This window comes from Stegastes partitus, unplaced genomic scaffold (assembly GCF_000690725.1).
Source record: "Stegastes partitus isolate 25-593 unplaced genomic scaffold, Stegastes_partitus-1.0.2 Scaffold1569, whole genome shotgun sequence".
In the NCBI taxonomy this organism is placed as follows: Eukaryota; Metazoa; Chordata; class Actinopteri; family Pomacentridae; genus Stegastes; species Stegastes partitus.
In genome coordinates this window covers 134,472-149,370 of record NW_007579300.1, presented here as the reverse complement: position 1 = coordinate 149,370, position 14,899 = coordinate 134,472, and the positions used below count along the sequence as shown (strand labels likewise).

Below are 14,899 nucleotides of genomic sequence, written 5' to 3'. Positions count from 1 at the left end.
TGTAAGGTCATGTTTGCTAACTCCTCGCCATTTCAACTTTACAAGGTGACGATCTGACAGCGTTGAGTTTACAGCTGGCCGTGCCCCAAGTGGCCACAAAAATCGATTAAAGCAGGTTTAAACAAAGGACACAATTAGGACCCTTCGCTCTTATTAATCATTCGACCCCTCCCATCAGGCGGCCGCTATTGAGCCCTTCTGGCCGGAGCGCACCTTCAAAAATAATTAATTCCTTTGGCTATTAAAATTATAAACAGGCAGCGAAGGACACAGCATGTCAAAACTTACTTTGTTTGGTCTGTGAAGGTTTTATTCACTTTTTCAAGGACAAGGTTTTATTCCTTTGTGATGGATGTCACTTGGCTAAAAAAAAAATAATAACATGAAACATCACGAAGGCCTTCTTACCAGCTGCTGGTCCTGCGGCCCCCAGCCTGCGTACTGGAGCTGAGCATTTCGTACTTCTGGAGGGTTCAGGTTCCACGTCTCCCTGAGATGCACACAAAAAACAAAACGCTATCAGATAGAAGTGAAGACACATAAACACAATCACTGTCTGGTCCTGCAGCAGCACAGGAACAAGTGTAGAACATCTGAGAACAAAGGTTTAAGTGTATCCATAAATACCGGCGCTCTATAACAGTGTCACCTCTCCTTATGGGGGGAAAAGTGCTGTGCAGTGCAGGCTGCAGAATTAGAGGTGCCACTGCCTCTACGTCTTTGTCTGGAGCTCAGGATGAATGAGGTCATCAGCCGAGGTGCTGGTCGGCACGTCGCCACTGGGTGGCAGCACGTAAATAGATTTGAGCAGGAGAGCCGCTGACAGCTCTGTCCTACTGTGACCTGATGTGGAACTAATTTAAAAGGGAAATAAGTAAGGTGGATAGTTATAGCACAAAATGCCCTTAATACGTCTCGGCTGCTGAGGTGTTTTAGCCGGATGCCGCGGCACCTGATTAACTGGTGTCTATTTCCAAAACGCGTGTCGTGGTTTTTCTGTTGTGGGCACAGCTGCTCCTTTATATGTTGTTTTTTTATTGCAAAGAAATGAAGATCAGACAGGTGGAAATGCAAATCCGCAACGCTCCACTCATCTTGTTTCCTTCTCGGGGCATTTTTAACAGCACTGAAGGACAAGTGACATTTAAAAAAAAAAAAGGCTCATTCTCAAGCAGTATTATTAGAAAACCCGCAGCACATTTCCACAAGTACTAATCTCATCTCTTGCAGTCGAGCATCTCATTTACACTTATTAGAGGTCTGTTGCTACAAGGTAAACCGAGAGGATAAGATCTGCACGCGTTGTGGCAACTTCTGGCTGCGATTCGAGGCCGCAGATTGCCAGATACCCCCTCCACCCATCACCTCACAGATAGTATTCAGGGAGGTTTGGAGGCAAAACAATGTGGCGGAGGTCAGAGGTGCTTTGTGGGAGGCTGTTGTGAGAACAGGTGTAAATGAGCTTCGTTCGCAGTCACGGGCGGTGAGGTCAGGCGAGATACTCGGGGATAACATAATGAAATACGATGTATACGGAGCGGCGCAGCTCTGGCGCCTACTTACGGGGTTTCCAGGCTGCAGATGATGTAGAAGGCCGTGTAGGAATGCTGGTACACCTGGAAGAAGACGCAGGATAGGAATTACATACAACCCCTTCAGTTTGACCTTGACATACTTCTTTGTTCTGCTGCTTCCTAGAATCACTGAATACATCCATATTCATGAAGTCTGGTGAGATTACATCAGATACAAGCGTGTTTGTGGAAAATACTGAATGCATAAACAGCATTACAAATCGACAGTGGAGGTTAAAAGTGAATAACATAAAGTCAATCTCAGGTCAAGTTTTTGCCACAAACACTATCCTGTCATATCTTAAAATGGCTTAGATATAACTCTACACTGCAGCCCAGGCACACCAGCTCACCAGCTCACCTCCAACACTGTAAAACTACGCTGGCAAGTTGTAAAATTAAATTTAGCCATACATGTTCAAACTGGAGGCTAATTCGGGAATAATTGGTTTCTTACATATGACACCCTGGAAGTGTGAATTCATGTTTTTGAGTTGAGATTGAGTTGAGATTCGCTTCTAGTTTATAAAAAAAAACACCCTAAAGACATGTTAACAAGGCAGGAAGTTAGACTTTTACGGAAACATTTTCAGCTATATCATAAAATCTAAGCAGAAGCAGACTAACATCCAACGCTTTCTCATTCTCAGGGCATCAAAAGCTGTTTTTTAGTCAAATTCTCAGACATACATTTGGTCGATTGACGAGTAGGAGAAGTTTTTCCAGTTTTAAAGACCAACATTAAGACGTTGGAGAGTAGTTGGTGATATAAGTCACATCATTTCTATCCAGGAGACTGAGCTCTGTTTGACAGACTCGCTTTTTCACTTTCTTTTAGCGGCTTCGCTTTCACATTTCTCTTTGGTGAAAATCAAGGTTTCAATTAAAATGCACCCTTTCACAGCATTAACCGCGCGTTACAAGGCTAGCTTTTTGTTGGCCTAAAAGAACCGACGGTGACGACGCCAGATGAAAACGTTCGGCGGCGGTATCACGGCCATGTTCCTGACAGGTTGTTACGGGTCGATCCGACTACCCTGAGCGATGAAAACGGCAGGGGGTCGAGGAAAAGTGACTGTATGACAAGTTGGGAATGAATATAAGCATAGATGGTCCTGGTCCATTCACAGTCCTCTTCATATCAAAGCAAACAGAGTAACTGGACATCTCCTGGTTCAATGTCTCATCTTGCTGCTACTGGACACAATGACACCTCTTCGTGATTCTGCTTGAAGGTCCAGAGAGGGCAGTAAAAACTGAAGGCGGTGTTATCAGCATGTTTAGCTCTGTTGTGTTTAACCAGAAGCTGCTTTGGATTTCTCAGACTTGCCACAAAGTGAGGATGGCTTACAGCCAGCGTTCAAATTCACAATTTAGTGTTTTGTTTTTTTTTTTTTAGTTGTTTTGTTCTTTTGGTCCGTGTTTGTTGTCAGACAACAGTAGCAGTGTGAAATCTGATGGCGGCTCATGAATATGTTGACCAGCAGTCATTACCAAGCTGCCGCGCTGCAGATACGGACGGACCAAACAAAGCGACGTACAGATTAATGACAGCTGTGATTTCAGATACACAGATCTAAACGAATGGGAAAGTTTTTCTGCTTGCAAACCCTCCCCAAAAATATAATAACAAATCAAAACTTTCTTATAAATGCTGAAGAATAGATGCGTTAAAGCAACAGTGGAGCCATGACTGAGCTGAGTGCAGAAGGAGTTTCGTGTTATTCTGGCTCCACACTATACAAGACTGCACATTAAGCCGCTGAACCCCAAACTGTTTCTGGGCATTTTGTTTTTTTACTCCTGTCACATTTGTGAGCTCATTTTTCACGGCAATATAAAGTCCTGCACAAACAGCACAACCACGGCTAGAAGTAGAGCAAACTCAGAAATGTCATCTGGGCAGTATAATAAATTTATAACGCCGTGAATCGTAAAAAAGAATTTCGTTGGTCATTTATTTGACAAAAATTGAAAGAAACTGGAATCAAGAGTTTTCCGAGAGCCTATAGATGTCACCAATACCAGAAGAGATTAGCGGCTCTACATAATATAGATATTTTACTGCTTTAACAGACAGTTTAGCCCAAATGTCTCTGAATTTTTGCCACATGACTGTTGGGGTCGTTGTTTGGTTGCGATTATAATTTATTTTAATACATTTTTCACAGAATCTGGTGCAAATTTGATGAAATATTGCAAATATAAGCTCAGTTTTGGATAATTTTGATGATGAAATGGTACATTACAGATGAGTGGTTCAAGAACAAATGAAACTGTGGTAAATGGTGGAACTTTGGTGATTCTTCAAACAAAAAACAAGCAGACAAACAACCAAAAACATGCCTTTTAAACCCACTGGTGGCTTTTTAGGTAAAGACGTTCAATATATAACTAGTTTGTATGTTATAATGAAAAAAATTCAAGTCTTCTTTCCACTTATTTACAGTTTTATTTATTTATTTTTTAAATATTTTGTAGTATGTTACATGTATCGCTGCCACAGTTGCACAGAAGAGCACTGAATTTTTTGTTTTTTATATAATCTGGTTGGAGTAAATTATTTATTTTTGATCGATTTTTAAATGAGAGACACGTTTTTGATAAAAATCACAAGTTTAAGCTTAGACTTGCTTTTCCAAAAAGGTGGCAACATGTAGACGAGCAGTTCAAGTGAACAATTTGAGGATTTCTTTTCAGGTTTTACAGTCTCTAGCTAGAATAAATGGTGCAATATAACAGATTTTACAACAAGAGACAAAATATTGTTGAAACCCACCAACCAGTTTTGGTGTTTATAGTGTTAATCTCCCTCATTCACCTGTTATCTTCAAAACCTGAACTATTTAGGAGGAGCTCAAGTGCAAAACGCTGTTAAAACGTTCTGTCTTTTTATGAACAGTGCCGGAACGCCATAAAGTCACTGCCCACTGGAGGAACATTCGCATTCAAAGGAGGCTGCCTCGTCCACGTCATTATGCAAACAGTGTTTAATATAAACATCTGATCCTCGCCGCGCGTTATAGAGATGAAGTGCGCGTTTGTGAGTGTTGCCGCCGCGTGCTGCTACAGCGCAGCGTACAGGAGCAATGACTGTCATCTATCAAGGTGATGGAGGTTGGGATGGATAATAAATGCAAACACATGCAGCCCAGCACACTCCGGTGTGTCGTAATATTTCCTATTCATCTCAGGCAATAACACGAGGTTATATATCTGCCAGCATCCTTCACGCGCTAACAATGGGAGCAGATTCTCTCCGCGGTGACTCAGTGGCAGAGGCAGAATGAAGTAAACACACAAATATCAGCACAGCCCAAAATCATGAGACGTGTTTGATCCGCCTGCATCGAGGAGCTGAACTGCCCTGATGCGTATCGTGGTCGCCGGCGGAGACCGATGCAGTCGTGGGGGCACTTAGTTTTTTTTGTTTTTTTGCCACAGAAATGATAAATTCCCACCCTTCCTGTTCTCGCCTCCCACCCTTGCGAGAATGTGCAGCGCCGACGGGGGTTTGTTTGTGTTTCTTGCCTCCCTCGCTACAGTTCCGCTCGGCTGTGCTAGCCCCCGCCACCGTCGCTGACAGGCAGCGGTGTGCGACAGGCCTTCACACCCCGCCATGATTACTTTCTCCTCCCTCCTTCCTCTCTTTCCTTCCCCTCCTCCTCTCAGCAGAGGCGTCTGACATATTCGGCTGTCAGTTTGCTAATTCAAAAAACAAGCAAACAAATGAGAAGCTCACCGGTGCAACGTTGTAGGCCAGCAGCACATGCTTCATGTCAGGAGACACCTCGTACTTGCTGGCTTTGTACATTTCCTGAGAATCAAAAGCAAGAAAAAAAAGAAGAAGGACAAAAAGATGAGACCTCTAACCATGCGTGGTGTTTTTTCATTAAAGCAGTCCTTAAATGCCTGCGTTTGACAGATTGCTTCGGCTCCCAAAGCAAATGAGAGTCGCATTAATCAGAGCGGTTTTGATGGCAGACATAATGTTGTGTGTCGTCACCCGAGCCTACATCTCCATCCTGACGTTCACCCCTCCACCCAAAAAAAAGTGTTAAATATGCAGTTCACATTTCAGTAATAACGGATCATTTGATTAAGCTTTGTAATAAAAAAAAAAAAAAGGAGCTTTGGGTGCTTTGATTTGCTGACACTATAAGAAAAGTTTTAATTTAATTCATGGGCAGCCATGGTCAGTCCTTCAGCGCCTTGATTGTAAGAGAGAAGAATAGAAGGAGAGATGACGAAGGACTTACAAATTTCTTGTTATGCACCAGGACGGTCTGCTCATTCGTGTCGACGTTGAACTTGACGACGTCGCCGTCCCGATTACGGTACAGTAGCTCATTACCTGTAAGGTGAGAGAGAGGGCAGAGGGGGGAAGTAAAGGGAGGAATGTTAGTAAAACCACTTTTTTAAACAGAATACAAGACAGCAATAAACTAATTACAAAGGAATACTGGGCACTACACATTTACTATCATATCATTTGTTGCACTGGTCTTGCACATTTAGATCCACGTCTTTTTAGTTTTTTACGTTTTTATCTGAATAAAAGGTCTTTCCATCTGAAATCATCCAATTTTTCGAACAATTTCTGCTCAGCCATCTCCAATTTGCCTGAAAATTATTTATCATTTGCTATGGATATGTATAAAGAGATTTATGAAATTTAACACTAACATATGTATTACTTTTCGAGATGTAATTTCTCCAAAAACTGCACGTCGACCCATTTTTGGCACATTTTATTTTGGGCGCTGAAACTGTTTGAACGACAACATCTCAGGTACGATTAAAGATAAAAGCCTGAAATTGTCGTTGTTATTTCTCAGCATGTTATTGATTCAGAATCTGGAATATTGGACACGTAGATCAAATAGAAATGTGAAAAACAGTGAAGCTGAAAATATATTTTTTGGTTTTGTGGTACAATTGCAAATTGTTTGATGTTTGTTCTGTGTTATTGTGACATGCAGCTACATGTGGTTCAGTAAATATCACTAATTGACTTCTGCATTAGCTTTTTTTTTCTTGGAAGATGAGACTTCTCATGAAAGCTACACTTCTTTCATATTTCAACTCGCCCGTAATCAGAGGCTATTTGATCTACTTGTCCAATATTCCAGATTCTGAATCAATGGCATGATGATTATCGTCATCCAGACATAGCCTCAAACATCAACACTCAGAAAACAGGAAGAGCATTTTTTTAAAAAAAATTTTCCCGGAAAATTCTATCTGGAAAGTATTGAATACATCACGGCAAAATTTCACAGATACCATTTTAAATATGGACATAGTTGTATGTTGAAAAAGTTTTAAGCAAATTAGAGATGGCCGAGCAGAAGGAAGATGATCCATACATCCATCCATCATCTATACACCGCTTAATCCTCACTAGGGTCGTGGGGGGCTGGAGTCTATCCCAGCTGACTTAGGGTGAAGGCAGGGGACACCCTGGACAGGTAACCAGTCTATCACAGGGCTACACTTAGAGACAGACAACCAAGCACACTCACATTCACACCTACGGACAATTTAGAATCCCCAATTAACCTCAACATGTTTTTGGACTGTGTGGGAGGAAGCCAGAGAACCCGGAGAGAACCCACGCTGCACGGGGAGAACATGCAAACTCCCCGCAGAAAGGTCCCGGGTGTCCTCACTGGCGACCTTCTAGCTGTGAGGCAATGGTGCTAACCACCGCTCCACCTTGCAGCCCAGGAAGATGGAATTTCTGACATTATATAAATGCTCGTAAATGGGAATAAAGATGCAGATAAATGTTTTGTACATGTCGCTTTTTCCTAAAGATGACCTGGGACTTAAAGATACTAAAAGGCAGCTCTTCTTGGCTATATCATAAGCAATGCTCAATATTTTATTATCATTTCTGACTCCTCACTGCTTCAGTTTGTTGCTGCCTGGTGCTGAAACGCTGCACTTGTTAACAGCACAGGACAAGTTTCTGGCAGACGTTGTGCTTTTTTTTATAGTTTCAGCTCAGAGCACCGATGCTCGGACAGCCAAAGCACTGTTCCCAGACGTCCTTAGGATGCACCCTTTGCAATAAATGCAATAAAATGCATAATGTTGGCAGTTTTTATAATATTTTTCCCCACATGTTGAGAAGGTGTTTGAGGTAGTAGGTGGTGCAGCGTGACCGATGTGCAGAAACGCTATTTCTTTTTGCAGATGGTCCTTAAACACCTCAAAAGCAGGTTTTCGGTAGTTGCTACAATTCACACATGCTCATTTAACAGCTCATATTTATTCACTACAAGGCGGCGGTGCACAGAGAAGCCTTTAGTCCCCACTCAGCTCAAAATAGCAACGAAACTTTAGCTTGAAAAGAGCGAAATAAGGCAAAATGAAGTGGTTTTATCCACTAGGACACAGACCTGTTCAATCTCCTGACAAGTATTTGTTGCACACAATATATTTAAAACAGAAAAATGTCCGTATGTTGCATAAAAAGCTCTAAAAATTAAAAACCTGCTTTTGAAACAAGAAACTTGCCCCTGAAAAAGATGCATAATAGCTTGTGGTATAATAGAAAAAAGTAAGTATTCAATGTTAATGAGGTTGTTACCTGTTAGTATCTCTGACAAAATAATTAAATTTCACTTCCACTTACTACCTTTTTTTTTTTAAAATATCAAGTGGATATTAACTTTGAATTATTTGAGATCCATCAGCAGCAAAAAATGTTTTTTATTTTATTTTATTTTTTTAAACAACAAGTCTAACAATTACCAACAGGCCACTTAATGGGATGAATATGTGTAGTGGAATATGGAAAAAATAAAAAATAAAAACAGGACCTGAGAGCAGAGCTGCTTAGTTGTCTGTATAATGATCACAGTTCTGGCTTCACAGTGAGTGAGATCTAATCAGCTGCAAAATTCAAGCCACGTTGTGTTTTATGCATTTCCTCTGGGACTTGATGAAGCTAAATATTCTAAAGAAGGCGATGGTATGGTTAAATCGAAGCCATTTAAAGGCAGAAAAGGGTCATTTTCATAGAAAAAAAATCTAAACATAATGTTGAAACACACAGTTGTTCGGGGTTTAATCAGAGGACTTTAAGCATCTCTTTATGATCGTCATGACTCAGTACTTAGGTTCAAATTCGACAAAAAAGGAACCCTGAGGTTTTTTTCTTTGTTTTTTTTTCCAGATCTCAACCCTCAAAAACTCAAACCTTGCATCAGGCTTTAATTCAAACACTGCTCAACCCTGCTTGTCCCACTTGAGACACGGCTCGAGAGAAGAGTTTAAACATGAAAACAATTACAGAAAATCTCACAGGTGGAATAAAATCTGTTCAACCTCGAGGAGAAAATTGAGTCTCCATCTCTTACTGTAAGAACGTACTGCATCTGTGCGGCCCTTCAGACAATGAGCAGCACAAAACTGCAGTTGTTCACCAAACCAAGTGTCGCTTCTGAAGAGAGCGCTCAACTTTAAAGTAAGTTTAACAGAAGTGCTTCAGATTCTGACCTCCTCGGCGCCACAGAGAAGGCCCAGCTTTTAATAAGCTCCAATAAAAAAAAAAGCTTCCAGTGGTGAGTTCAGGCCACTGGAGGAAACCCTTGAAGGGAGCCATTATTTGACAGATGTATGAAAGTTCATACAGCTCCTCATCCATCAGGCCTTTATCAGGGAAGGATAAGTTTAATACAGCAACTGCCCCCTTTCACCTTCAATCTATCTGCACCGCTCTGTCTTATTGCTTTAGTGATCCATAGGCGCACGAGCAACCACGCCATTTGGCGAGGTAATTAGAACCCAGAGATTGTTATGCAGAGTGCTCTCTATCTGCTAGCATATCTAATTGTCCATTAGAGGTGACAAAATTACCATCACAATGGCTTTAATTCAGAACGTGCTTGGGAGAGCAGTTTCAGACATTTTCAGATTGGCATAGCCAAACGCCCCCTCAACAGCCTTTGTCTCCTTGTTAAAAACCATTGGCATACTAACAAGGATATAAAACAGACTCCTTCATGGAAATCATGGTGATAAATAAAAGGATGCCGTTTTTGTTTTTTCTTTTTTTTCCACCACGAGTCATTATTTTAGTTTGACTCCGTTTGGCATCCTGATGAATGGTCTACTTTTATATATGAAATGGTAATTGCAGAAGATGGGCTTTGAATGAGTTGGAAACAATGCAGCGATAAATCAGCGGTCACGCCGACGGACCAGACTTTATTTTGCTTCGTGATTCACTTTGTTTTCATCGTCGGCTTCGGGTTAAACTCCCGCAACTCTTTAAAGGCGCCTTTTTCATCCTTGTTTCTCTGCGTATTACTGATCTTCTTCTCCTTTAACCACATGCCTCAAGACACCGCAGATATACCACAGATCTCTCAAATCCTTCCCATCACTGTCCTCCTATAAGCCCTCCTGCTGAGTTCATCATTTTAGCTCTTATCATCCCTCCTTCACCTCTCCAACTCTTTGTTTTCTGCTCTTTCAAAGACACGGAGCCATCTATTCTTTCACAGTACCCTAGGCATTATGTCTTCCCTTCGATATATCTCTTTCTAGCTCTCTCTCTCGCTCTCTCTCTTCCCTTCACCTCTACCTTCACTCGCTGTGCATTAGCCCAGGGCGCTGTTTTCTCCTCTGATCTATACCTTTCCATGGCAGTATGTCTTATTAATACAGCCTCCCGCCCTGGGCACAGCCCTAACCCAGCCTCACTCAGGGGAGGCAGGGGGAGCTCCAGGTAGAGGGAGGCAGAGATACAAGGGACTGAAAGAAAGGCCACAGAATAATAGAATTAAAGGATAACACCTGTTTGTTGCATGTATTAAACCAGCTGTAGTTGGACATTTATACAGATAAATATTTCTATAATTGGACAAAAAATGGCCAAACAAAACCATCATTCTTTAATAATGTGGGAAAATACTTTGCACTCAGTGAAATATCCAAGACACAGACATCAGCCGAGGCTTTGTATATTCCCTAATGATGCTCCACCATCGCTAAGTTTGACAGATGAGGAGGTGCACTTGGGTCATGAGCTGTTCCTTTCCCGTCCTCCACGCTTCCATCATTTTGATGGAGGTGGATTTTTGTTTCATGAGCGCAAAGGACTTCGTTCCTTCAACTCTGGTCCTGAAGAGCATTTTTAACATGCTGTGCAATATTAAAGGTTTTTTTTTTTCTCTGCTCATCCACAAGACCAGCTCGTTTTCTCTGTGGTGTCGATTCTGGGGATCCGACTACCTTTGATATCTCGGATTATCGTTTTCTTCACTTCTTTGCTTCTTACATCGGCGACTTCGTCTCCATCTACACTTTCAATTCTGAGCGTCGTCATTTGTGCGAACACCGAAACTGCTCGAGGAGCCACTAGCAGCCGATTGTCCAATTACCTCGCAACGTAGGCGCCGTCCTAAGAGGTCCGTATCTCACACGCGGTGGTTTCAGCGCTGATGCTCGAATTAAAGCGGCAATTTGCTCAAATCTGGTAGAACGGTGACATTGTTAGAGCCTCAAACAGAGCAAGGAACAGTTGTAAACAAGTCAAAGCCTTTAAATCTGCTGTGGATCTCGCTCGTTCTCAGCCAATCCCCCCAACACCCTGCTGCTGGTTGACGGTTTGCCCTCCGTTGCACACAGCAAACACTAAAATAAGAGCAAAAGATGACTTAGAAAGTTGGAAACTGTCATGGATCCGATGGTGGAAAATCACCCGATCTGGCGCTGTGATCCTTTATTAGATTCCTCACATGGAGGGAGGAAAAAAAAAAGTTTTTTCTTTTTCAGTGGACTTCATTAAAGCTTCAACCAAGCTTTATGCCTCATGTGCAATATGACAGGTTAATTAGAATGACAGAAAGACTAGTTAACACTGCTTCAAGGTAAATTGACTCTCGTGGTCTCTCGAAGCTAAATTACCTTCAACCGCGCCGTAATTGTTAAGCGTTAAGACTTTTGTTTTTCCAACAATGCCGCTCATTCTTCTGGCTTCGCAATCCGCCGCATCCATCCCCACTCGACCCTTCATTCACTGCATTCAGCGTTCCTCCTGAGTGTGTTGAGAGGCTCGAAACACTCCAAGAGAGTCATTAGCCGAGTGCGTTATGATAAAAAGAAGTCCCAAGAGCTGGATTAGCCAAGGAAGAAAAAAAAATCCCCCTCACCTTATGTGTTTTTGAGTACCGATGGAACAGATTACTTTCCTTTCGTCTCCAACAAGATGATAACAGAGAAGTAACTTGTACGTCACAGCAGGAATGGGAATACTGCTTCAGTGGCCCGAACCCTGAACCTTAACCTCCGCATAATACATCACACTGTGATTACAAAACACACCGAGGCGATTGAAACAGGTAGTTTCTGCGGGCTGTATTATTAGCCGTGAGGTGAGCCAGGGTTGCGATGTTAAGTTCTGGATGAAATGGGATTTTTTCTTGTCGGTTCCAGGTCATTTGTCCGTGCCCAAGGCTGCGGATGATGACTGGTTTGATGAAAGTGACACAAGCTGCTGGGGGGGTGGAGAATTATAGTGTCTGTCACTGGCTAAATAAAATGAAGTCTCCAATGCAGTAATACAGTCTTAAATCTTTGGCACCCATTGGCTTAGATGTGCTGTAAAATATAGGTTCATAAAAAATTCAATAGGAGTTTTAATTAAAAATCCTCCCTTTATATTTCTAGTAATTTAGTTTCTTTCATGTATGGCTCTTGAAAGGGAATTCCCAATAATAGATGTATGTATTTTTTCTTCATGGCAGCACCGTGGAATTTAAATTCTATATCTGACCGACTTGATAAATGAGCGTGCTAAAAAATGAATGGCGCAGCAAACAAATGAGGAAAAAAAAAAAAGCAGAACTTGCTGACGACACCACCGCATGAAACCACCCAAAGGCTACATCCAGCCGGCACATGGCCATTTCCACAGTGGAAGTCATTTAGTTTATGAAGAATGGCAATTAGTGGTTGCAATTACTCACTGAGTCTTCAACTTCTTAATTCACAACGAAGGTTGGGAAAAAAGGAAAAGAAAAAAGTTGCTTAAAGCAGACGGATATATACGTATCTTGCGAACTTCAAACCACGCAAGCAAGGATTTTACCTTAAAAGCACAAACTAGTAACAAACCACAGTGAAATCAGTACGATGTTGAAACAATAAGTCACGAGAACTTCTATTTTAGGGTTCTGAAAATGGTCATCATGGCAACGAGAGGATCTTTTACCTCCAGATTAGACTGACAAACATATTTGATGTTCAAACCTCCAAGACCAAGAGCCAAAAACAAAGACAGCATCTCTTACTGTGGACAGTTGGATTTTTTAATGCCAAAACTCCTTTAAACATTAAACCACACACATATAACAACTTTAAAATTGAATTTAAACACAGAAGAACCCAAGATTATTGCTTGAATAGGCGAACAGTAAAGACATTTACAAACATGGGGTATGTGACGTAACATAGACTGGACTGTATTGATGTAAAATGCACCAAATCCAAGCTTATAGAAAAGATATTAAACTGTCAGCGATCCTGATTTTTCTCAGCACTAAAATTTTGTCAATGTGAGATGATAGTCCAACTGCTACCGTCATTTCTGGACTATAAGCACCTACTTTTTTTTCAAACGCGTTGAACACTGCGGCTTAAACGATGATGCTTCTAATTTATGGATTTTTACAAATTTGCCTCCAGATGTAAGTAAGAACGACGAGGAAAGAGAGACTGAGGAAGTGTGTGACGAAGTAATTCTGAGGCTGTTCAACTCCGACACTGAAGAAGACAACTTTAGTGGTTTTAGTGCAGGAGGAAGATCAAGATAGAGATCAATGACTTTTCCTGGTAGGCTCCTGTATTTATTATTTCCTTAACCAGCTGTGTTACAGGCACTGTCGGGAAAAAAAGCATTTACGCATTTGTGTATGTTACAGATACGCATTTAATTAAAAGTTAAAAAAAAAAAAATTCAGTGTTAATATCTCCTGTTACAACGTGGACACCTGCGGCTTATATACAAGTGCGGCCTGTACATGTACAAAACTTGTTTTCTTTTTAAAGTTAGTGGCTCATATTGAGGTGCGCTCAAAATAAACTGTGCTCACTAAAAATTCCATCCATGTGAGATGATAGTCCAACTACGAATTTATGAAGAGACAGCGGCTTTAAGAGCGATAGCTCACCTGTCTAAGGTGAAGAAAAGTAAACATTTTTCTTTAGCTGCAAGGTCCTGATTGATCCTGTCTCCATGTCAGGGTTCATTTATGATTCTAGGGAATCAGTGAAGTTACTTCTGTTGTTCCATATGTTGAATGGACGACCCTGCTGCTCTCTGACGCAGCAGTTACTTAATAACTCAGAGGAACAACTCCTACAAACAGTCGAAAGCAAGAAGCTAAACTTACTCACAACTCCTGTAAAAATATATAAACCTAAACTGCATTTTATATCCGTGAGCCTCGTTAATCAGACCTGTTGCAGACTCTGTTTTTATAGCAGTAATGTTTTATTTTTATGGAGCATTTCAGTTTGTATTAGATGTGAAACTGAAGGGCGAAGTGAACGGGAAAGGTGTTTTGTGGATTTTGGCAGCAAACTGTGTTTTTGCTCTCTGTGGTGTTTTTGGACCAATATTGGTGCTGAAAAAAAAAAAAACTTCCTCCAAACACTTCACTCAAAGTGCATTGACCGGCTGTCCATCAATGTGACTGCATGCAGTTCAGATTTGTGTTGTGCTGCAAGTGACATGAAAATGTTACTCGGTCCGGCCGAGGAAGGTCGCTGCTGCTGACCGCGGTGATCATTCAGACATGGAGCTCGTATGTTCAGATGCCGTCAGACTAATGGAAAGGAGTGCACGTCTGAAAGGGACACAGACAGCCAGCAAACATGTAACAGGCATCAAATAAGAAAACCAGGGGATCACAAGCCGCCCAGAACTCTGTGATTAGCCGGGATGCGGTGTCACGCAGCATCCTCACACGACGATCACCTCACATCCTCAGACACTCTCCCGCCGCTCATCCGCCTCCGTCTTCCCTCCAAGACGACTCTTAAAGTAGCATCCAAGTGTTCTCAGAGCCCCTCCATCGGTTTGCTTAAATCCCCTGCGCTCTTCCTCACCTGTAACCTCAATTTGCAACGAATCCTTCAGCACTGTGTTATTGATTTCCCTCACTGTCTGCGAGGTGACGGTCATTCCATCAGCGTGTGCCAGCTGTTCACGTGCTCCTCATCAACCCATAACCTCCGTCGCTTTGTTTGATTCGAACGCTGCATGTGTGTTAGTGCAACGCTGGTGTGTTTCCTTGCAAACAAAT

At 41.8% G+C, this 14,899-nt stretch overlaps 1 protein-coding gene across 1 annotated transcript in view; it reads right to left on the bottom strand.

Moving 5' to 3' along the window:
- Positions 1-14,899, bottom strand: part of LOC103371350 (dipeptidyl aminopeptidase-like protein 6) — a gene marked incomplete at its 3' end in the record, with an annotated part of 127,572 nt that overhangs the window by 26,732 nt on the left and 85,941 nt on the right. The window contains exons 4-7 of the mRNA XM_008300647.1: positions 5,834-5,928; positions 5,317-5,391; positions 1,564-1,616; positions 409-490 (exon numbers count right to left, since the gene is read on the bottom strand). Of these exons, the coding sequence (XP_008298869.1) occupies positions 409-490; positions 1,564-1,616; positions 5,317-5,391; positions 5,834-5,928 (305 nt within the window). The remainder of the gene's footprint in view (positions 1-408; positions 491-1,563; positions 1,617-5,316; positions 5,392-5,833; positions 5,929-14,899) is intronic.